Source organism: Lampris incognitus, chromosome 17 (assembly GCF_029633865.1).
Source record: "Lampris incognitus isolate fLamInc1 chromosome 17, fLamInc1.hap2, whole genome shotgun sequence".
In the NCBI taxonomy this organism is placed as follows: Eukaryota; Metazoa; Chordata; class Actinopteri; order Lampriformes; family Lampridae; genus Lampris; species Lampris incognitus.
This window is the reverse complement of record NC_079227.1, coordinates 32,897,181-32,920,422: the sequence shown is the minus strand read 5'-3', so window position 1 is coordinate 32,920,422 and position 23,242 is coordinate 32,897,181. Positions and strand designations below refer to the sequence as shown.

The 23,242-nt window shown below is 46.1% G+C and overlaps 1 protein-coding gene across 1 annotated transcript in view; it reads left to right on the top strand.

The window, feature by feature from the left end:
- The window catches only part of LOC130127193 (glutamate receptor ionotropic, delta-1-like), a 613,283-nt gene extending 591,055 nt beyond the window's left edge, over nt 1-22,228 (top strand). The window contains exons 16-18 of the mRNA XM_056296763.1: nt 6,916-7,082; nt 14,159-14,399; nt 21,734-22,228. Of these exons, the coding sequence (XP_056152738.1) occupies nt 6,916-7,082; nt 14,159-14,399; nt 21,734-22,228 (903 nt within the window). The remainder of the gene's footprint in view (nt 1-6,915; nt 7,083-14,158; nt 14,400-21,733) is intronic.
- Nucleotides 22,229-23,242: the final 1,014 nt, after the last annotated feature.

Here is a 23,242-nt window from a genome sequence, read left to right as displayed (position 1 = left end):
AGTTTCTGGGTTCGAGCCCCAGGGTAGTCCAACTTTGGGGTTGCCCAGGTCGTCCTCTGTGTGGAGTTTGCATGTTCTCCCCATGTCTGTGTGGGTTTCCTCCGGATGCTCCGGTTTCCTCACACAGTCCAAAGACATGTAGGTCAGGTGAATAGGCCATACTAAATTGTCCCTAGGTGTGAATGTGTATGTCATGTGTTAGCCCTGTGATGGCCTGGCGGCCTGTCCAGGGTGTCTCCCAGCCTGCTGCCCAATGACTGCTGGGATAGGCTCCAGCATCCCCGTGACCCTGAGAGCAGGGTAAGCAGTTTGGATAATGAATGGATGAATTTTGCTTGGTTTGAATTCTAGGAAAGCAACTTAATGACCACGGGAAAATGTGGGTCCCAAGGCCAAACCAGTTGAGAACCACTGCTCTGGAAGACTTGTTACTGATATATCTTTTTTTCAGTTTCAGTTCTTTTTCCTAGTCAACGGCTGCAGCCTCATTCATTTTTTTTCTATCAAGGCCACATCAGTCATCATTGGCATCTCTCGTGTCCGAGGATCCATTCCAAGAGATTAAGGTGTGTGTTTAAAAACTTGGGAGTCATTCGCTAAAGCCTTGATTAAAGTGGTGATCAGGTCGCGATGCTGGTCAACACTGCTTGGCCTGGGAGAATCTAGTTCCATGGCAACACAAGAGTGAAGACGATGGGATCCGCCACAGGTTGCACCCAAGTGATGGTCGGACTGGGAGTTTGGACTGCCCACTATTTAGGCACTTATGAGCCAGGGATGTGTGGGGTTTCTATAACCGCCAGTCCGCGGTCCTGTTAGGCTTTAGCCAGCTGAGTGCTGCCCAGGTTACGCCAACTCCACAAGTGAAGGCTGGTCAATACCGCGAGCAAGGGCCTATCCGGGGTTTGTCATGCATGCAGGAATCGGTAGCCTGTACCTTTAAGCCTACATCACATAACGCTTCAGCAACCCACATCAGTCACTCTTATATCATCCAGATGCAATTTCAGATGAAGCTTCAGGACAGGATGTGATGTTGCTGTAAAGCCCCTTGAAGCAAATTTGTATTTTGTGATGTTGGGCTATACAGATAAAATTGACTTGACTTGACTTCATATGATCACTCAACAGTGCTGTACTGACTGACCTGAAGAATTTCTTTTGGATGAGTTTTAGACTGTATCATACATATGAACTCACATTGGCAGCAGCCATCAGCCTCTCCTTGAGTTCAGTTGCACGAAAAGCTAAGTTTTGAGGTGATTCTTCTGCATCCTGGGTTATATTTCTGAGTCAGTGGAACACATCAGTAGCACATTTTTTGTGAAACTGGGCTTCAAGGATTGTCTTCAGATGTGCAAGTGTCGGATTACTTTTTGTTTCCAACATGTCACATAAACTGAGCCGAGAACTAACAGCTTCCGCCACAGCTTCTACCATCTCTGCTTCACTGTGGCCCATAAGCATGAGGTTAGTGTATGATAACTTGTCCCTCTGCCCAGGCTCACCAATCTGACTGTTGATTCAAAACTCGCTTCTGATGACCTCCTCGGGCGCTCTGGAGCATGGGGGCTGCGTGGCCAAGTTAGTCAGTTGAGGTTCTGGGGGTAAACTCGCTGCTGCTCCACTCACTTTCTCTCTTATTATTTTCTTATTTTGATTATTCAATTATGTTATTTAAAATTATTTTATTGTACTAAAGTGTCCCTAGGGTTGTGTGTGTTGGCCCTGTGATGGTCTGGCAGCATGTCCAGGGTGTCTCCCCGCCTGCTGCCAAGGGACTGCTGGGATAGACTCCAGCATCCCCGTGACCCTGAGAGCAGGGTACGTGGTTTGGATAATGGATGGATGGAAAACTCCTGTTTACACACCTCAAATAACTTTTAAGGACAGCTGTAGTGATGCCTTTGCATTTTAGGCCTTGTCCACACATACGCGGTTATTTTTGAATATGTAGCATTGTCTGTGTGTTGTGGCCTTTCGCCGACACACAAAATGCATTTTAGGCCACTGACAGCGGACCTGCTGGAAAACTCCCTCCAGGGTGAACCCAAAATAGTGCTGGTTCTCACCTTGCTAACCAGACTTTTCACATGTTTTCACATAAATGTAGTTACTCTTCCACTGTGTTGAGGAACAGAGGCGTCAGAATGTGTTACAGAGGTCACCGCTATATGATCCAAGACTCCCACGCCAATGTTGGTAGCCTCCAGGAAATGGCTTTTTTCCAACATGGCTTTAGGGTCAGGGTCGTATTGCCGCCTGCTGGTCTGGTGTGCTCTTGACAGTGCTTACACTTGTGTTTTTGTGTTTTCATTTGTACAGACAGTGCTTGTGTGGATGGGATTTGTTTTTTGTTTTTTTTTTAGATCGAAGGAGGAAAACCCCCATTTCAAAAATACCCTTGTGTGTGGACTAGGCATGAGATACACTTGCGAGTACACGTGCACACAAAGATGCCTTCTTACCAAGGATCACTGTAAAAATGGCAGCAATGATTTACCCATAATCCTCTCTTTTAGTTACAGAAACCCACTGATTAATTGTATCAGTAGTTCCACAATACCATAAACCAATTGGTTAGACAATATTGATGTCGTTATTGCTGCACATAATGCACACACATCTCCCAAAGAGCAAACATTGGCAGCTGAGGCGGACCAGCTCTGAGCACATTCACTGTTTATCCATTTACTTGATAAATGCAGTCTCAGTTTCTCTGCCTTTCTTCTTTTTTTTTTTGCTTTTTTCCCCGTCTTTTTCTCCCCACTTGTATCCGCCCAATTACCCCACTCTTCCGAGACGTCCCGGTCGCTGCTCCACCCCCTCTGCTGATCCGGGGAGGGCTGCAGACTACCACATGCCTCCTCCGGTACATGTGGAGTCTCCAGGCGCTTCTTTTCACCTTACAGTGAGGAGTTTCCCCGGGAGGACGTAGCACGCGGGAGGATCACACTATTCCCCCCAGTTCCCCCCTAACAGGGCCCTGGCCGACCAGAGGAGACACAGCCAATCGTGTCTGTAGGGACGCCCAACCAAGCTGGAGGTAACACTGGGATTTGAACCGGCGATCTCCGTGTTGGGAGGCAACGGAATAGACCGCCACGCCACCCGGACCCAGCCCCCGCCTTTCTTCATGTTTTCCTCTAACAGCGCTTGTGTATATGTGACCATTGTAATTAGCATCATCTCTGTTGTGTTCCAATACAGTGCTTCTCAGTTAGCCCCCTGTCTGCTTGCATCTGAAGGCAGCGAGTGAGAAGGTTTCTGCCGCCATCCCTTGTTGCGTTGTCCAACTCTTACATTTGTCCTCGTTTGATACATGCCAGCCGTGAGGTCCGCTATTGTGCCCTCAGCAACCCGGCACACTGTCGAGCGTTGGCGAGTATTCAGACAGCTTGGCAAACAATGCAAGACCTCATCACTATGTACTACCTGGGATAAAGTACCTGAGGACGATTAGAGGTAAACGGAAAAAAAAACCTTGTAGAAGTTAAGAGCAGCAGGAGAAAAAAAAGCAAGCTTTTATATGTGATCAAAGGAAGGGATGAGAGATGCATGATGGGTAAATAGGTTATGACAGCATGAAAGGATCTGGAGACTTTTGTCTCCCTGCTTACCACTCATAGCAAAGTGTAAGAAAGAGAAGAAACTGAAGGGGAGGAGAGAGGGTGAGGCAGGAGGGGCAAATAAGAGATGACTTGGGGGGGGGGGGTGCAAACACTTTGTCCTCCCACACAAGAACAATTACCCGTGACAGCTAACAGGTTCAAGTGTGTAAAGCTGATGCAAAGCTGGTGCTCCTGCAAGCAGCGCCGCTGACTCCGCCACAACCAACCACATCCTCCTCCACATCCACACTGCGCCTCCTCTAGATCTATACATTTTTCCTTTCCCATTTGGAGAAGAGTCTCAATGTGCTTTGATCATGAAAGAGTTCTTTTTCAAATGGACTTGTCTTATGTAATGTTCGGCAAAAAACAGATGCCACTTGAAATCACCTGCAGTACATTATCAAAGGGTTGTGGGTGACTGAAGGTAACAACCTCAAAGATTGTCGCTTAAATACATGTGCAATATATCTGTGTGTGAGATCTTCTTCCCCACTGACTCAGAAGCAGCCAGTGGCTTGATGCTCGAACATCAGTAGAAGGAAGCTTTTGTCACAACTTGAGAAGAAGAGGCTCCAACAGGATGACTATACAGTTCAGCACCCTGACTGGCCACCCAGTAGACAGGAGATACGTGAGGACAGACTCCGACCAGCTGAAACAAGCAGCACAGAGAGATATTAGCCAGTTAACAGAGGTGTAGAAAGGTGTGATGAAAGACAGGCCCTCGTTGAAGAAGTACAGCAAGATGTCCTTAAGTGAGGCCCTGGAAACTGCCAAACAAAGGTTCATAGCACTGGCCGCCAGGCTGAAGAGATAGAGGAGCAGAAGGCAAAAGAGTAAATGGCCTGTTCCTCAAAGAATCATCCAACCATCTGGTGGACCCAAGAGCAGATTACAGCAGTATCCCAGAACAAGAGCCAGTTATAATCACAGTGGCCGATATCCAATGACAAGTCTCAAACACGACGAGCTGGACTGCACCAGGCCCTGACATGATTCACGCCTACTGGCTGAAGAAGCTAACAGCACTCCATGAACGCTTGGCAACACAGATGACCAGCTGCTAACATCAGGGTCTCACCCTTACTGGCTAACACAGGGGAGAACAATATTGATCATGAAGGATCCTCACAAGGGTACAACACCTTCATACTACCGGCTGATAACCTGCCTCTCTGCAAACTGGAAGATCCTGTCAGGCATCATAGCAACTAAGCTGAATGGGCACATAAGCAAAACTCAGAAAGGAATCAGGAACAACACCAAAGGGTCAAAACATTAGCTACTGATTGATAGAGCAGTCACCCAAAACTCTTAAGACCAGACAGACCCACCTGAGTTCCCGCCTGGATTGACTTCGAAAGCCTGGCCCACACATAGTTACTGAAGTGCTTTGCCCTACACAAAGCCAACAGGACACTAAGAGCCTTCATCAAGAACTCAATGTGACAGTAGAAAACAACACTAGAGGCAAACTAAAAGACAGTCACACGGGTAACCATCAACTGTGGCATATACCAGGGTGATGCACTGTCCCCACTGTTCTGCATAGGTCAGATCATCACCAAGGGTGGATGTGGGTACAGGTTCAGAAGTGAAGTTACCATCAGCTACCTCCTATACATGGATGACATCAATCTGTATTCCAGAAATGAGTAAGACATTGACTTGCTGATCCACCTCACCAGGATCTACAGCAATGACATCGGGATGTCATTCGGACTGGACAAGCGAATGGTGGCAAAAAAGAGGAAAGGTGGTGAGGGCTGAAGGGGTTGAATTAGCAGACAGCAGGATAGCAGACATACAGGTCAGTTACAAGTCATCAGATAAAAGAGGAGATACTGGCCACAGACATCAGGGCACGGAAACGCCACTCAATGCACGGAGGGAAGTCCAGCAGCCTGAGGTTTTTTTGTTTTGTTTTGTTTTTTTGAAAGACAGTTACGTCTATTGGTCACTTTAAAAGAGGGATATTCTAGTATCGCCAGCATTTTACCTCCACGTTTAAATGCATTGGCCAAATTCTACCCATAGTAATTTGCCAAATAAATCTTGTGCTGCACACCGAAGAAAACTTAACAGGATAACAAATGTTCAGCCACAGAATATGAGTTGTGGCCGGCGTAAGATAGGGGTCTTATCCAGATTCCCCATAACCAGAATAAAACCGTATTTAAGATGTTTCTTCATCATATATGGCGTGTTCAAACTCAAAGAGGAGATACTTGAGTATCCACACTACTGCTGAGATTTTTCTCTGAGTGTTTCTCCGCCGCTGTAGAGATCCTCTTGTGTCAGGGACTCACTTTAATCCAGTAAAAACAACGGTAGCGCCAAGAGTTATGTGTGTATATAGTGATGGGTAAAAAAGCAGGAAGTTGTCTCACAAAGGCCTGCGTTGTCAGTCAGGCCCCCTTTAAAGGTGCAATCCTCAGCTGATGCACGCGGTCGCCGTCTGCCCCACTTCTGCTCAGACTTCATAAACGTTGTTCGCTTCATTACTTGCAAATGAGAAAACCAGCGAATGTGGCATTGCCTTCCTTCGTTTTTCCTTTTTTGGCTTTCGGTCACCTCCGTGTCTCCAGTACACTCACGGTGATGACCACATGCCATGTTTCTTGTTGTCAACCACGCCTGCTTGCTTGCTTGTCGCTTGCTGATAGTAGACCGAGGTCGCAACTCCTTCGGAACTAAATTTCTGTCTGGGTTGGTCCCATAGCCTTAGTTTGCAGTAGTTTGTTTTGTTATTTAACCCATAACCCAAGGTTACCCCGGGGTAACCTTGACTCACCAGGACATGTCCATGTTCAAGCGGGCCATAGTAACTGGTATACGTGGGGTTTTTGTCAGGGTTTGCCCCGCCTTTAGCCTTTGGCTAAATAGCCTATCCTACAAGTCAGCGGGGGGCCGGTTACTTCCTAGGGCGCCGGCGATTCGCCCACAGCCAGAGCCCCATTAGTCTGGACCACGAGAAGGTGGGGTTGACTTGCCTGGGAGACGCTTCGTGTTGCGCTAGACGTGTGTGGATTTGACACACACACCACACCAGACCGGCTCTGACCAGCGGGGCACTTGTGTTGATGCAGAACTCCACACAGCTGTGGCGCCGCATGCCATCACAGATTGCATGGATAGATTGTGTAAATACAAATAAAAGTAAAAACGAAAATGCAGTGTAATATAGTTTCCCTCCATCTTAACAACAAACGTGTATACACGTGTTAGATTACACTACCGAATCAGAACATTAATACCACTTTGTGTGTGTGTGTGTGTGTGTGTGTGTGTGTGTTCACAGGCGAAGAAGAGCCCCTATGCGTTCCTGTGGGACATGGCGGTGTTGGAGTACGCGGCTTTGACGGACGACGACTGCACCGTCACCGTGACGGGGAACCGCATGAGCAGCAAAGGCTACGGGATCGCCATGCAGCACGGCAGCCCCTACCGAGACCTCTTCTCTCAGAAGTAAGCTCGCGGGCCTCGAACGGAAGACGCCGCAGAAATCAGAGTCCCACCCCCCACCCACCCCCCGGTTCAACTCAGCTACACCTTCACCTCCACATCTTACATTTCACGGGTCACCCGTTGTAGCCGGAGGGTATTTGTGTAGCGCGGCTCCCTTAACCAGGTTTCTCTCAACCAGAATAATACCTGATTGAAAGGTCGTTGTAAGATCATGTATGTGTTTGCCCCCCCCAACCCCCCACACTACAAGTAATGAAGTACCCTCTATAGCAGTGGTTCTCAACCTTTTTGGGGTCCTGGACCCCCTGTGTATTTTTGATCTACCCTGAGGACCCCTCCACCTGATCTTGGGGGAGGGGGGTTGCAATTTGATAGAAACAGTAGAAACTGCATTTTAAATTGCATTATAGCATTTATTCACTCTTTGGGGCAAAAATAAGAGCTTTCAGTTGTAACTTAGATATAGTTAACAAAACAGAATTCTTACGCAGTAACTTTCAGATATATGTAACAAAACAGAATTCTTACGCAGTAACTTTCAGATATATGTAACAAAACAGAATATGTATTCAGTAACTTTCAGATATATGTAACAAAACAGAATATGTATGCAGTAACTTTCAGATATATGTAACAAAACAGGATTTTTATGCAGTAACTTTTAACAATGCAAACGGGAGCGAGATCTCTTATTAAAATACAATAAATTACACTTGTGAAACAGATGTGATTAGAGAAAAAAGTCCTGTTACCCTTTATAGTTTAGGTAGATAAAGGTCTCAGTCGCATTTGAGTAAAATAATCCTATTTCTATAAATGTCATAGGATCTTTTTTTTAAAGATATTTTATTTTCACGGACCCCTTGCAATTACACCACGGACCACTAGGGGTCCGCGGACCCCCGGTTGAGAAACACTGCTCTATAGCGCAGATAAGTGTGCACTCACCCTCAATATGTACGCACACATATCAAAGCCTGCTCCCACGGACCTGCAGGCATGTGTGACGTAACGTGTGTGCAGAACGTGTCTCTCCGTAGTGGGACGAGGTTGTCTCATCCGTCCACTCCAAGCCGCTGCACCTGCACGCGCCTTCCTTTTTCTTCCCACTTAACTTTCCGTCTTTCTCCTTTGCCCCCCCCCCCCGTCACCTTGGGGAGGGCTCCTAAGCGCGCCGAGTTTAACGCACGCCTTCGTTAGCGGGCTAATTACTTTTTCTGCTTCATAAAAGCCATAAACATGATCGCTGGAGTGTGACGGTGCCGAGGGGGAGTTGTTGAACACGTCATCGGTGACCAGGTCACTCCGCAACAGGGCAGCAACGGACAGCCGGGGAGATCAGCGAAGGAGGTGGATTTAAGTAGACGCCCCCCCCCCCCCCCCCCCGGAGTCTGGATGTGATTCAGCACTGAATCCTTCCTTTTAAGGAGGTGCATAACAGGGGGCGTCCGGGTGGCGTGGCGGTCTAGTCCGTTGCCTACCAACATGGGGATCGCCAGTTTGAATCCCCATGTTACCTCCAACTTGGTCGGGCGTCCCTACAGACACAATGGCTGTGTCTACGGGTGGGAAGCCGGATGTGGGCATGTGTCCTGGTCGCTGCACTAGCCCCCCCCCCCCCCCCCCCGCGTGCCATAATGGTGTGAGTATGAAAAAACAAAGTGCGACGATAAGCTGAGAGGCTGCAGGAGCTAATGACCAAAAAAACGTCCTTGGCATTTGATCGTTTTTTCTGATATTAAGACTGCCTAAGAGAAATTAGGGGCAAACGTCTCTTTTTTCTGTCCACCTTAATGGGCACCGCCATCATTAAAAAGGAAACGATGGGCGCGCTCACTTATGTGCACGGTGCCACCTCACCCCGCAGACCCGAGAGCAGGCTTGTGAAACGATGCGCACGTGTGAAAAGACCCTCAGCTTTCACGCGGGACGAGGTTTCATTAGGAGAGTTGGGAAGCGGATGGCTTAACTGACAATATGAGGCGCCAAAAGAGGAGCTAATTATCTTTCTGATCCGGCTAAACTGACGCATTCGGCAACCTTGGGAAATTTCCGGCATTCCCGTCAGTCGCTCCGACGGGTGTTCAACATCAAGTCCTTACGCCACCGAGTGGGGAAACTGCTCCATTTCCAACGGATCCCACGGGGAATTTCCAAATGGCGCAGATCGTGTAAATCTTGTAATCATGACGCGATGAACCAGCGGCTTGCACTCGCATAAGCTGAGGATTTCCCCTGCAGAGGTCACACGGCAGGCCTCGTGCTGGAATGTTCTCATCCGGCTCGAGTCCACTGTCTCGCTCGTGGCGCACGGCCTCAAAACAAGACGCACGCACGTGGTTAGCGCGGTCGCCTCACAGCATGAAAGTCCTGGGTTCGAGCCCCGGGGTTGTCCAACCTTGGGGGTCGTCCTCTGTGTAGAGTTTGCACGCTCTCCCCATGTCTATGTAGGTTTTCTCCGGGTGCTTCGGTTTCCCCCACCATCAAAAAGACATGCGTGTTAGGGTTAATACTCCTGTCTCTGCCCCTGAGCAAGGCATGGCAACTCCAACTGGAGTTGGTCCCCGGGTGCTGCGTGGCGGCTGCCCGCTGCTCCTAGCTACACAGCTAGGATGGGTTACATGCAGAGCCTAATTTCCCTATGGGGATAATTAAAGTGTGACCACCCCGGGGCTCGAACCCAGGACCTTCTTGCTGTGAGGCGACCACTGCGCCACCGTGCCGCCCCATTAGAAATCAAGTACCTGCCAAAGTGTTTTCCAGTCACACTGTTTCTTGCGTGGGTATCGTGTAATTCTGAGGTACACGTGTCGGGTGAAGAGACCTGACACGTGGAGACAGGCTGAGTGAGAAACCGCAACTTCCACTGATGCCATGTTATGCTCGAAAGCAGCAACATTAACGGAATAATCTCACACGTAGCGTTGGAGACTGGGCTGCGGAGCCTTGGGCTCATTATCCCCCGCTGTGGCCGTCGATAAGCCTGGCTCGGGCAAAATGGCCTCTATGGGGTGTGTTTGTGTGCCCCATAGATACGTGGGAGGAAGCCCGGGGCCCAAGGACAACTCCAGACCAAAACGTAATTTACACCTCCTACAAGTCCTGCATTCATCTGATGCTCCACCTCCCTCCCTCGTCTCCTCCGCCGCTCCCTACGGACTCCAAGCGGCTCTTCTCCCATGTCTCTAAATGCGCTCGCTTTCTGGTTTTCTCCTCTCGGGATCTCCCCCCTTTCCCCTCTATCTCGACTGTCTCGTGTGCTCCTAATATTAATGCGCCCCCCCCGCAACTCGTCCCTCTCCCGGATTCTAAAGATGCCCGGGTTCACGTCACTCCCGCGGGACCGTTCCTTGATGACTGCCTACTCGTCCCTGAAATTCATCTTTCCCCACGTTTCCTCTTTAACTAAGCCGTGCTTCACTCTGTTTATTTCTGGCTTAATTTGTTGCCGTGAATAGAGACAAAAGCCAGGGGTCTTAATGAAGTTCTGAACCAGGATTAGATCAGCCCAAGAGGCGTCCAACAGCCCGCAGCATCTTCACACATTGCCGCTCAGGGACGGGCTGCAATAGTGTGTCTGGCGGTTAAATTCAGGGCTGAACTATTGTGTGCTAGAGACAACTATTACCTCCACTTTGCCAGCCGTCGGTTTAATGCCGCCGCGCTGCCCCCCCTCTCTTTCCCAGCGTCATCTAGCTACTCCTGATGTCGACATCGTTTGCAAGCTTTGCCTCCACTGCTCGTCTGTGCTGTGAAACTACTTGTTTAAAGTCTTTCTTTGGGGCGTCCGGGTGGCGTGGCGGTCTATTCCGTTGCCCATCAACACGGGGATCGATTCGAATCCCCGTGTTTCCCCCGGCTCGGTCGGGCGTTCCTACAGACACAATTGGCCCCGAGTCTGCGGGTGGGGAGCCCGATGTGGGTGTGTGTCCTGGCCGCTGCACTAGCGCCCCCTCCGGTCGGTCAGGGCGCCTGTTCAGGGGAGGGGAAGGGATAGCGCGGCTCTCCCGCGCGCAAACAAAAGGGCATAACTCTGAGATAAAGGGATGACAGTCAGTATGCAGCACACTTGTCCTGTAGCCGGCCCACTGTGACGGGTTTAAATCAGGACAGTGCTGGTGGGGCAAGGTCCTTTTGAGGATCGAGAGTGTGAGTCATCCTATCTCTCGTTATACCCGGTTATACCTGCGTCCCATCTTAGGATGGACCTTATCCTTTCATACAGCATCCTCCCCGGGTGCTTGCTAGGGTGTTCTTAGAATATTGTTGTTGAAATAAAAATGTTATATCTGTAATCAAGTTAAAAAAGAATGGTAACATATGTCTTGACTGTGCTTCCATGTACCAGCAATTAAGAAAAAAAGTCCCTGTTGGTGAATTTAACATTCAGTGTTAACATTCACTGTTAACATAATAGTTTTATTATTATTTATTATTATTATTATTATTAATCCGCTGTGTCGAACCCTAACGTGAGCAGTCAAAAGTATTATTAGCATTAATATTACTGTCGTCATTATTATTGTCATTATTATTATCATTATTATTGTTATTACTATTATTATTATCAGTATTATTGTTATTATTATTATGTTAATAATTCCATATATTAAGTTTCCATTTTCCTCACTATCGAAAAACTGAGCCTTTTGACTGCTTTGAAATTTTAACGCAACTACCACGGGATGAAGTGTTGACTTTTATTCCTGATGAAGTAATTTACAAATATAAACTTGAACAATAATGAACCCCACATTCATAATCAAACAGCGTTACAGCTCTAATGAGGCAGTTATGCATTCGCGTCTTAGCTTCTGGGTACTGAGTAGTCTCAGGGTGCAACAGTCCCACAATCTCTCAACCCCCTGCCTGAAATCCTCTTTAAATGGCTCTGCACTGATTTAACAAGGAAGCATACCTCACAGCAGGGGCTTTCTCTTTCTTGGAGGGGGGCAGGTATTTGCTAAGATTTGCTGCACTCCGAGCCAACCCAGTCTCACAGACAAAACGTTCATGTGCACCTTAAACCTTCAGCTCGTCCTGATCCTCATCAGGGCCAGACATAACAATGCAGGTTCATTGTGAGAACACACACACACACATACATACACATATATATATATATATATATATATATATATATATATATATATATATATATATATATATATATATATATATATATATATATACACTACCGTTCAAAAGTTTGGGATCACCCAAACAATTTTGTGTTTTCCATGAAAAGTCACACTTATTCACCACCATATGTTGTGAAATGAATAGAAAATAGAGTCAAGACATTGACAAGGTTAGAAATAATGATTTGTATTTGAAATAAGATTTTTTTTACATCAAACTTTGCTTTCGTCAAAGAATCCTCCATTTGCAGCAATTACAGCATTGCAGACCTTTGGCATTCTAGCTGTTAATTTGTTAAGGTAATCTGGAGAAATTGCACCCCACGCTTCCAGAAGCAGCTCCCACAAGTTGTATTGGTTGGATGGGCACTTCTTTGAGCAGATTGAGTTTCTGGAGCATCACATTTGTGGGGTCAATTAAACGCTCAAAATGGCCAGAAAAAGAGAACTTTCATCTGAAACTCGACAGTCTATTCTTGTTCTTAGAAATGAAGGCTATTCCATGCGAGAAATTGCTAAGAAATTGAAGATTTCCTACACCGGTGTGTACTACTCCCTTCAGAGGACAGCACAAACAGGCTCTAACCAGAGTAGAAAAAGAAGTGGGAGGCCGCGTTGCACAACTGAGCAAGAAGATAAGTACATTAGAGTCTCTAGTTTGAGAAACAGACGCCTCACAGGTCCCCAACTGGCATCTTCATTAAATAGTACCTGTTAGAGCCTGTTTGTGCTGTCCTCTGAAGGGAGTAGTACACACCGGTGTAGGAAATCTTCAATTTCTTAGCAATTTCTCGCATGGAATAGCCTTCATTTCTAAGAACAAGAATAGACTGTCAAGTTTCAGATGAAAGTTCTCTTTTTCTGGCCATTTTGAGCGTTTAATTGACCCCACAAATGTGATGCTCCAGAAACTCAATCTGCTCAAAGAAGTGCCCATCCAACCAATCCAACTTGTGGGAGCTGCTTCTGGAAGCGTGGGGTGCAATTTCTCCAGATTACCTCAACAAATTAACAGCTAGAATGCCAAAGGTCTGCAATGCTGTAATTGCTGCAAATGGAGGATTCTTTGACGAAAGCAAAGTTTGATGTAAAAAAAATCTTATTTCAAATACAAATCATTATTTCTAACCTTGTCAATGTCTTGACTCTATTTTCTATTCATTTCACAACATATGGTGGTGAATAAGTGTGACTTTTCATGGAAAACACAAAATTGTTTGGGTGATCCCAAACTTTTGAACGGTAGTGTATATATATATATATATATATATATGTATATATGTATATATATGTATATATATATATATATATATATGTGTATATATACACACACACACCTTTGGTCTCGTGAGACTACATGTATGTAGTAAATAATGTTTGGTTGCATGGCATATGAAGTGTTTCAACGAACTGATGAATGATGACGTTGTCCAGGACAAATTTAGCTATGAGGTTACAAATGGATATATTCGGGTATTAGATTAGCAATAGTTACGTTTTCGCATAAGGTTAGAAAAAAATGTTCCCCTTCTTTTATTATTTATTTCCCCCCCCTTGTCTCCCTAGTTGTACTTGGCCAATTACGCCACTCTTCTGAGCCATCTCGGCTCTTCACAGTTGCTGCTCCATCCCCTCTGCCGATCCGGGGAGGGCTGCAGACTATCACATGCCTCCTCCCATACATGTGGAGTCGCCAGCCGCTTCTTTTCACCTGACAGTGAGAAGTTTCACCAGGGGGATGTAGTGTGTGAGAGGATCACGTTATTGCCCACCATTCATAGGCAATATACATATTTTGGGACCTGCAATTAAATGGTATATAAACATTTTGCTCTGGGCTGGTTAGGGTTAGTAATAGTTGGCAAGGTCATGTTCATTGCAGTTTTTTCTCACTGCTTCCAGTTTAACCCATTCACTTCCTTCTCTCACCTACAGAATTTTGGAGCTGCAGGAGAAAGGGGACCTGGATATCCTGAAGCAGAAGTGGTGGCCTCGCACCGGCCGCTGCGACCTCAACAGGCACAGTAGTGCCCAGCCAGATGGGCGTTCGCTCAAGCTCCAAAGCTTTGCCGGCATCTTCTGCATCCTGGCTGCCGGCCTGCTGCTGGCCTGCCTGGTGGCCGGGCTGGAGGCCTGGTGGAACAGCAATCGCTGCCGACAAGAGCAGCCCAAAGAGGTGACCGAGCACAGGGCCCGGCGGACGGGCCAGCGGGGGGAGGACACTGCCACACTCTACTTTAAGGATCCAGCCACAGACGCAAGCCCTGACTTAGTAGAGCTCCAGTACACCCAACTGTAGAGGAGAGAAGTTTAAACACATTTCAGAGCTCGGACAGTTGAGAGGGACAGAGGTTTTTTGTGACCATAGGAAAGGTTAGATAGATGTGCACTGCGCCACGCTAACCTGGGCCTTTAACTGAAATCAAATTTGGTCTTTCTTTTATTTGTTCATCGCTTCACCTCCAACCAAACCACCCACCCACCACTTCCCTAATCCCCGACTTTACGTTGATACTAGACGTCATCTTTTTTTTTTATGGCACATTTTGTACCCGCTAAACACACAGCGCCCTCCACTTGATCATTTCCCATAATAACATGCTCATAAGCCAACTTTTTTATTGACACATTTGGGAGTTGTTCTCTTTGCCTTGATGCATACACACTAGGCCTTAGTTGGAAATGCTAACAAATTAGCCAAGCAAGTCAGGATTTGGCCATTGGCATGTCCTGCATGTCTCCCAGAGCCCCCCTTGCTAAAATGCCTGAGTACACACTCAAACTTTACTGATTAATTCCCAAAACACCGGCTCTCTGTAACCGGTCAAGTGTTGGTATTGAATTATTGTCAGGAACTCATTTTCTACAGCAAAGCCTCGGTAATTTCCTCCACCCAAGGGTTCTGAAAGGAGTTTATAATTAGCCGGAGAGAGAGATTTCTCAGGCAGAAAGGGACAACAATGTCAAAACCTGAAAACAATCCCTAACACCTTTGGACATTTTCTATTTCAGTGTAAATTATTTGGGGAAAAATAATTAAAATCAAATTTAAGAAATATGAAGATAAGATTACATACTGCAGCTTAGCCTTAAACTTTTAAAGCAGCTGCTGTGTTTGTTTTAGGATTAATGTTGGTCAATTGATTTTTTTTACCCCCGCATGTGGTTTTCAAAACAAAACAGAACATGAATTTTCTGCTTTTGATCATAATAAGAGTTTAAAAGTGTAAAGTGAATGACAGAAATGATAGAAAAGACTTCACATTTGTGTTCTCCAGCTCCCATTGCAACATCCATAAATACAATCCACGGCAACAAACTGAGTTCACATCTACAGATGTAGGAACACCAAAGAATAAGTACCATAATTTTTTTTTAATTCATTATGTTTAGGGTAGTCTCGTATTTTTAAACATTACCAACCTCCAACTCCAACACGAGAGATCGCTTCATCAAAACAAAGTTTACGGAGCTGCTTTACAGACACTACTGACGAACACGATATTGGGTATTTCGGGCTGAAAGGATGCTCGTTGTATGGTGTAAATTCAGATGCGAACCAGACACCATGCTGCTGACTTCAGACGGGGAACTGTAGTGATTACCATTGTTAACCAACTCTTTATTTGTGGTGCATCATGTGAAACACCAATCTTAAATACTGTGAATTAATAGTTAATTAATAGTTAATATTACATTATAATGGGTTCCTCATTTTGAGTGATTTTTTTTTCCCTACCAAATACTGATTTTACTTTTCCAGACAATAGCAAATTCAAAAGCTCTTAAAGTGATGGTCAGCATTTTAAGGCTCTTCTACATACAAAGAATCACATACAAGAAACGGCCCCCCCTTCCCGTGTGTTTTACATGACAAACAAATGAGAAGTTTTATGCCACAGTCAGGTGACAGGAGACAAAGGGAAGGCTTGACTTGGATCCATAAACTAAAGTGTGAGCAGATAGTAGGCCTGTATGCATGGGTCCGTCACCTTTAGCAATAACATCTGTCTCCAGCACCAGTCCATTATCCCGAGTAATATCACTGTGTCACGTCTTACTGTAAATTATATGTCAATGTGGACACCCGTTTTATCTATTTCCTCTCCTTCTCTCTATCTGTCTTTTTTTCTTTTACTTTATTTACACTTGACTGTCTATGATCTTGTGCAGGTTACTAAGGATTACAGACTGGCAAGGGTTTCTGGTCCATTGACATATAATGACATTACAACTGCTTCATCGGAGGGGAGGAGGGACATTTGGACAGAAAGAGAGAGAGGCTGGGATGAAACAGAAGCTATTGATACAGGTCAGACTAGACCGCCTGTAGAAATGCCAGAAGATTCACTGTATCACTGCCAAGGTCCGTTGCTTTGAGAAAAAAAGGGGGGAGCGGTTGCAGGGTGGGGGGTGGGGGTTGTCACAAATTTATGCTGTCACGCAATATGTTGGCTGAAATTAATTCATGATCTGACAATGGACCCCGGTGTCCATTTGTGGCCGAGCTCTCTAATTTATGAACTGAATTTGGGCTCCTCTCTTAGCAGACAAAGCTGTCATTAAGATTTGAACTCATGTCCAGACTTGTCTGCTACACGAGGAGCTGACTCTGAGCTTCTGAGGGACACTTCAACTTGCACTAACCCTGCATCTCCCATTGCTTACAACTCTCCTAGTTTCTACTGGCTTCCCTGGTTTCTCCTAGGTTTCTATCATTTGGTCATTTTTCAGTTTCCAAGAAGCATACCCTAAACACTACCTCACGCTCACCCCAAGCTGAACACAGTGCATCACACATAAACTTTGTAATGCAGCTAAGTACCGTGCAAAGAGTGCCTTCTACTGCATGTTTATCTCTAGAATCTCTAGAATGTTTAACTCGTACTACCAACCAAACTTTCAACACATGTGAATGCATCCAAGCTACACCGGACATTGAGGATATCTGCTCATGCCGAGCTCAGTAGAGAGACAGGGGTGTGCATTCACCATTGCGTGTTCAGCAGAGAGATGAATTTCTGAAGTTTTTGGCATATTAGGTTGAATTATATGGTATTAGAGCGTACCGAAGTTGGGAAGACTGTGTAATGTGGCCAAAATGTGCATTCGTGCTGTTCTTTCAAACTGAGCAGCCGACTCGGCAGAAAATATATCTACAGTTGTGACACAGGAGAGTGCAGGCAGAGGGAGTGTCACCGCAGTGGCAATTTATCATGAACAATAGGTTCAATTTAGTTCACTTTTGGTGAAAAAGCATACTCAGAGTTTCCAACCAAAGTAAATATTTCAAACATTAACATTTATGCCGTTGAAAAGATTACTGAAGGTTTATAAATACGAGATGTTAGGCTGTATATAATCCTAGCCAAAACTTTTACACTTAAGAGTACGCATACACAGATTTTTTCTGCTAACTTTGTTTTACCTTATTCTACGGGACACCACTTGGGTTTGTACATCAGCCAAAAGCTGTAGCTGCGTAAACAAAGGCCAAGTTTTTGTTACACAAAATGACATTTGCAGCATTGTTTTTGGTGCAGAGTAATCAATCAGTGTTACAATTAACTGGATCAACGGCGCCATTAAGCTGCATACCTGCTCCACAACAGCTGACATTCACGGCTATTTGATCCAAATATCCACAATAACTCCACTCACCAGTGTTGTATACTCGAGTCACTATACCTCGAGACCGAGTTGAGTCTCGAGTCCCCAGTGTTTGAGTCTGAGTCCAAGTCTGAGTCCCCAAAGAAGAGTCCGAGTCAAGTCCCCATTACCTGAGTCCGAGTCTGAGTCCGAGTCATCAAGGTTGAGTCTGAGTCGAGTTCCAAGATGGGTTCCAGTGCTCCACTCTGGCACCGTAAAAAGCTATTGATCACCACATTCTATTAGAATGTGGTGATCAATGTTACGGTATTAATATAGCTATCATATGTTATGCCAAATTATTAGGGCCTATTACAAAAAAAACTAACAACAAAAAAAGTCTTTATCAATTATCAAGTCCGAGTCCTCATCTCCAACTTCCGTTTCCGATTCCCGAATGCAGTCAATGATTGAGTCCAAGTCCGAGTCATCGGTGCTCAAGTCCAAGTCGAGTCATGAGTCCTGTAAATCAGGACTCGAGTTGGACTCGAGTCCGAGTCATGGACTCGAGTACTACAACGCTGCCACTCACCAGCCATTACATTCAGCTAGCTTTACCCCCAGTCCCGGACTCAGTAGCTGCTATATGTGGCGTTTAATGATAACAAATAAAACTACTTTATGTAGTACTGGACCGGGACCCAGTGCCAGTATCAGTATCAGTGCACCTGCTTAGATGGAACCAGTCAGTTTTTGGCGTTTTCTGTGCACAGTATGAAATATCAAGCTCTTTCAAAGAACCGCCATGACTTCAAGTATAAGAGTAAAGTTTGCTCACAATTTGCAAAGAAAACTACATGCACGTGAGTCATGAAAAGTATGCGAGTGAGTTTTAAAAAGTATTTTAAGGGCTAATTTATTCGAAAATGAAGCAAATGGTTTCCCACGTCTTCTTGAGTCGGCTGTTATCACAGCTGAGCAAAGCCCACTCAACAGTTGCGTTATTCGTAAAATAGCAGGGGGGGAGGATGATTTAAAATCCCCCACTGGGAGTACCCATTAATAGAGCTGTTTGTTTTCCAAATTAACGGAGGCTTCTGTACGGCGGAGCCGTTGTTTTCCTCCTCTCCAGTTCATTTCATGAGCCTGGCTGTAACAACAGGCCAGGGTTTGATCTGAGGCATTTATTTGTTTAGGCTGGCTGCCAGTTAAAAGCTATGGAAACACATTTTAATGAGGCGCCACTCTGATGAAACAATAGCCCTCTCCGAGATATTTTAATTAGCCTTGCAAGTTGGGGGTTTTTTTGTTCCTTTTTTGATGTTAAAGCTTTTTTTGATTAAGTACAGTGACTGGAACTATGATCCATATTTGAGTCCTATCCAAACCACATTATATTAAGAAAGAAGATGGAGCGCGGCGATTGAGCCTTGGAAGCACTTGGCTTCAGTGTGATGGGATGGAATGGACAGTTGGACAGGAAATGCCAAAAAAGTTGAATCGGTTCATCTGGACACAACGTTAATATTGAGAGAGACACGTTTCATCACTCATCTAATGCCCCTTTTCCACTGCATGGTACCGGCCCGACTCAACTCTACTCTACTCGCTCTTTTTGGTTTTCCATTGGGCAAAAGTTAGGGACAGTACCTAGTACCAGGTACTTTTTTTGGTACCATCTCCGTCGAGGTTCCAAGTGAGCTGAGCCGATACTAAAAATTGACATGAAAATATCAATATAAATAAATATAGAGTGGCACAGTGGTTAGCGCGGTCGCCTCACAGCAAGAAGGTCCTGGGTTCGAGCCTCCGGGGGCTCCGGTTTCCTCCTACAGTCCAAAGACATGCAGGTCAGGTGAATCGGCCCTACTAAATTGTCCTTAGGTATGAATGGGTATGAATGTGTGTGTGTGTGGGCCTGTGATGGTCTGGCGGCCTGTCCAGGGTGTCTCCCCGCCTGCCGCCCTATGACTGCTGGGATAGGCTCCAGCATCCCCGCGACCCCGAGAGCAGGATAAGCGGTTCAGATAATGGATGGATGGATACATATAAATATATGTATATTTATTTAAATATAAATAAAATCTTTAACAAAAACTAGTCAACATGCCCACAAACAACCAGTGGGGCTTCGCCATGAGGGGGTTCTATCTGCAGTGGAAAACGAAATCCCAAAAGGGTAAAGCGAGTAGAGTTGAATACAGTAGAGTCGAGTGGAGCCAGTACCATGCAGTGGAAGAGGGGCATAAGTCACCTCTTCAGTCTAAACTGACTGCAGGTACTCCCACCCTTATAAACAATACAGTGGCTCAACGACCAAAACCAACGATCGGTTTCATATGCAAGTTGCCGTGACTATTGAGTAGAGTTTCAGTGGCCATGTGCACTATTCACAGAGGACTGGGGAGTAGTTGCGGTCACAGCGTTGTAAGATGGCGGCAGAGGTCTGCGTCCTACAGGCCGCTCGCTCGTACTCGCGTACAAGTTTAAGGCAATCCTCGCCGAAATGAGTCTAAAACGCCTTGATGCATGCTCAGTAACCCAGGTAAGGAAATCCCAGAAAGTTAAATCCGTTTGCATCAGCACATAGCTCCAGTATTGAGTAGCAATATTTATTTTTTTTATGAGGGGGGGGGGGGCAAGACTGACCAACACCTGTGTTTCACCATTACTGCCTAATTCTCAGACTCGCGCAGAAACACCCAGTCTCCACAAACATACTTCTACCTGTCTTATTTCATTTCTAATAACCTCTTTTTTCATTAGTTGCTTTTGTGCGCCATTATGAACGTAGCAAAATGTTTGTGTGGTACATATAAATGTGTCCTGTGGTGTTATTACCGATACGACATCTGTCAGCATGATGAGGACTGTGACTAATATCACTGTGCCCTGAGTTGCAGTCAGTCAGCGGTGGAGCCAAACTAGACATTTCTGGTGAACCCGTAGCGTGTGGATTTTTTTTCTAACCAGGAAGGGCACATTGCGAAGGTTAGGCCACAGTAAACTAATTTCTTGTTGATGAAGCTACCTACGAAGGCTAGCATACAACAGTGTGATGTGAATTGCTGTGATGAAGCATCTGCGCTCAAGGTCCTTTGCACGCCTGTGGCCTTACTTGATATTCTGCTCACGCTCGCTCTCTCGCCCCCTTGTCCTTTACCTTTTTCTGACCCTGCGTGCCCAAGTCTGCCTTAAGTTGGACTGCGACCCACTCAAGTGTCCATAAATGCTTAACAAGTACGCAGGACTGCGGCCGTCTTGGCACGCTGCGTCAGCGTTTGTTGTGATTAAATTGTTCTGAGAGCAAACTGGTTCTCCGGGGCGCCGCTAACGCTGTACTTGCTCCAAGGTTGTGTCGCCTGCAGCGGAGCGGCGCACCCCTCAGAAAAACAAAAAGAGAAGCTCGACTTTGTTCTATCGACACACTGTGTATGATTTAATATGTAAAGCTCAACCGGTCTTGTCAGTTTGGCTCCAACACTGGGTTTCTGCACACGTCCAACCTCTAATACCCACCGGCCAAGTTTGATTTCAAGGTGCACATACTATACACCTGTCAAGGCAAATTGGCCTCTGTCACCTCAATGACCATTGGGCTCCTCAAAAATTAAGCAAACACAATGTGACCAACAGCAAAAAGGGCCATCGACCCACTGGCATGCTGATGGTGATCAGATGATCAGGCATTAGTGGTCAAGGCCCCATCAACCAGTGACAGAGTGAGAAAACTGAAAATTAAGAATGCATGGAGCACCAGAAGACCTCAGACAGTCTGAGAAAATGGCCCCTTGCCAATCTCAGCCTCTGTGTCCCTCCTCCTTTCTCTCCATACCTCCTTCTATCCCTCCTCTCCTCCTTCCCTCCCTTCCTCTCTCTCTTTCCCTCCTCCACCACTGCTCCTCCCTACTCCTCTTATAGGACAAGGAGGTGAATCTGGAGCAGGTGCATCGTCGTATGAACAGTCTTTTGGACGAGGACTTGGCCCACAAGCAGATACCCGGCCCCTCTATCGAGATCTCTGCGCTGGACATCGGCAGCATGCAGCCCAGCCAGGCCTCGCTGGTGCCGGGGCCGGAGTCCGTTCGGGACTACCCGTCCTCGGGCCTCTCTGTGACCACCTTCCTCCCCGGGGAGGGGGCCCCTCCTCCGCCCCACCCCCACCCTCACCATGGGGGGACCCTGGGCAGGACGCTAGCCCCCTCCCAGGGCCCTGGCAGCACCACCCTGCCCCCACACCACCACCCGCTCAGCAGCACCACCATCAGCGGCACCATGCAGTGCAAACACAGAGCTCCCAACGGGGGCCTGTTCCGGCAGAGCCCCGGCAAGACTCCCATGCCAATGTCCTACCAGGCAGTCTCCGCAGGACCCATACCCGAAGCCATTGATCCCACCCACAGTACATCCATATGATGGAGAGAGGGAAGGAAATTGAAGTGAGGGGTCACACTCATATTATCTGTTGGACACTGGTCTGGTTCTGGCTCATAGAATTATAAAAGCAAGAGGATTAAAAAACACAAAAAAAGATATGTATAAGATAAAGAAATTTTTATTATGTGTTCATGAAAATCCACTGTTGCAGAGGGGAGATGTCAGGTGGCACGGGAAGGTGGGTGTAATTTTTTTCCTGTACATATTTGTAAATACCAAGAGAACGAAGTGAGGTTAAAGTGTATTTTGAATATCCTCAATTTTTGAAGTTGAGTTATAAAAAAAAAACAAAAAACAAAAATGAGATAAAAAAATACATATTCATTGATGAAAAATTATGACTGTTTGAATGGCTTTGTAAATTTTGTTCTATATGACATAATGACGCAAAATTCATTGTGATTGTTTTCTAAGTGCCGAATTAAATAATGTCTCTCCACAACTCGTTGATGTAGACAACTGGCCATGACGCACCATAGGGACATTTTTAATGTGGGACACCTACTGTTATGCACCTCTGTACCAACTATATCTATCTCTTCAGCATTGGATGAAAATAATCGCAAAAGATAGATTGTCTGTTTTTGTTTCCTTGGGGTTTTTTTTTTATTTGTAATGAAATATATAATATACATTGTTTTTCCTGTCAGAGGTCTTCATTTGCTTCCCTGATTGGAGTCTTGACACAATTCGACATGCAGTGAGAGAAACTGGGGTCGTTTTTTGTCTGAGTCCATGACTCCTCGCCCCCCCCCCCCCCCATATTGGCTGAGTAGTTGTTCCGTAGTGCTGCTTTTTATTGACAACTTGTCCCGGTCAGGAGACATCCTTTCCGCTACTTGTCCCGCTTTAGTCCGTTGTGTCTGTTAGCCAGTGCTCTCACCTATGTCCCAGTGTCTCCACGTCAAAGAAGGAAGAAAGGGTGAAAAGAGGGTATAGGAGAAGAGGGGAGGGGAGCTGGACGAGAGGCGAAATGCAAGGAGTTGGAAGGAA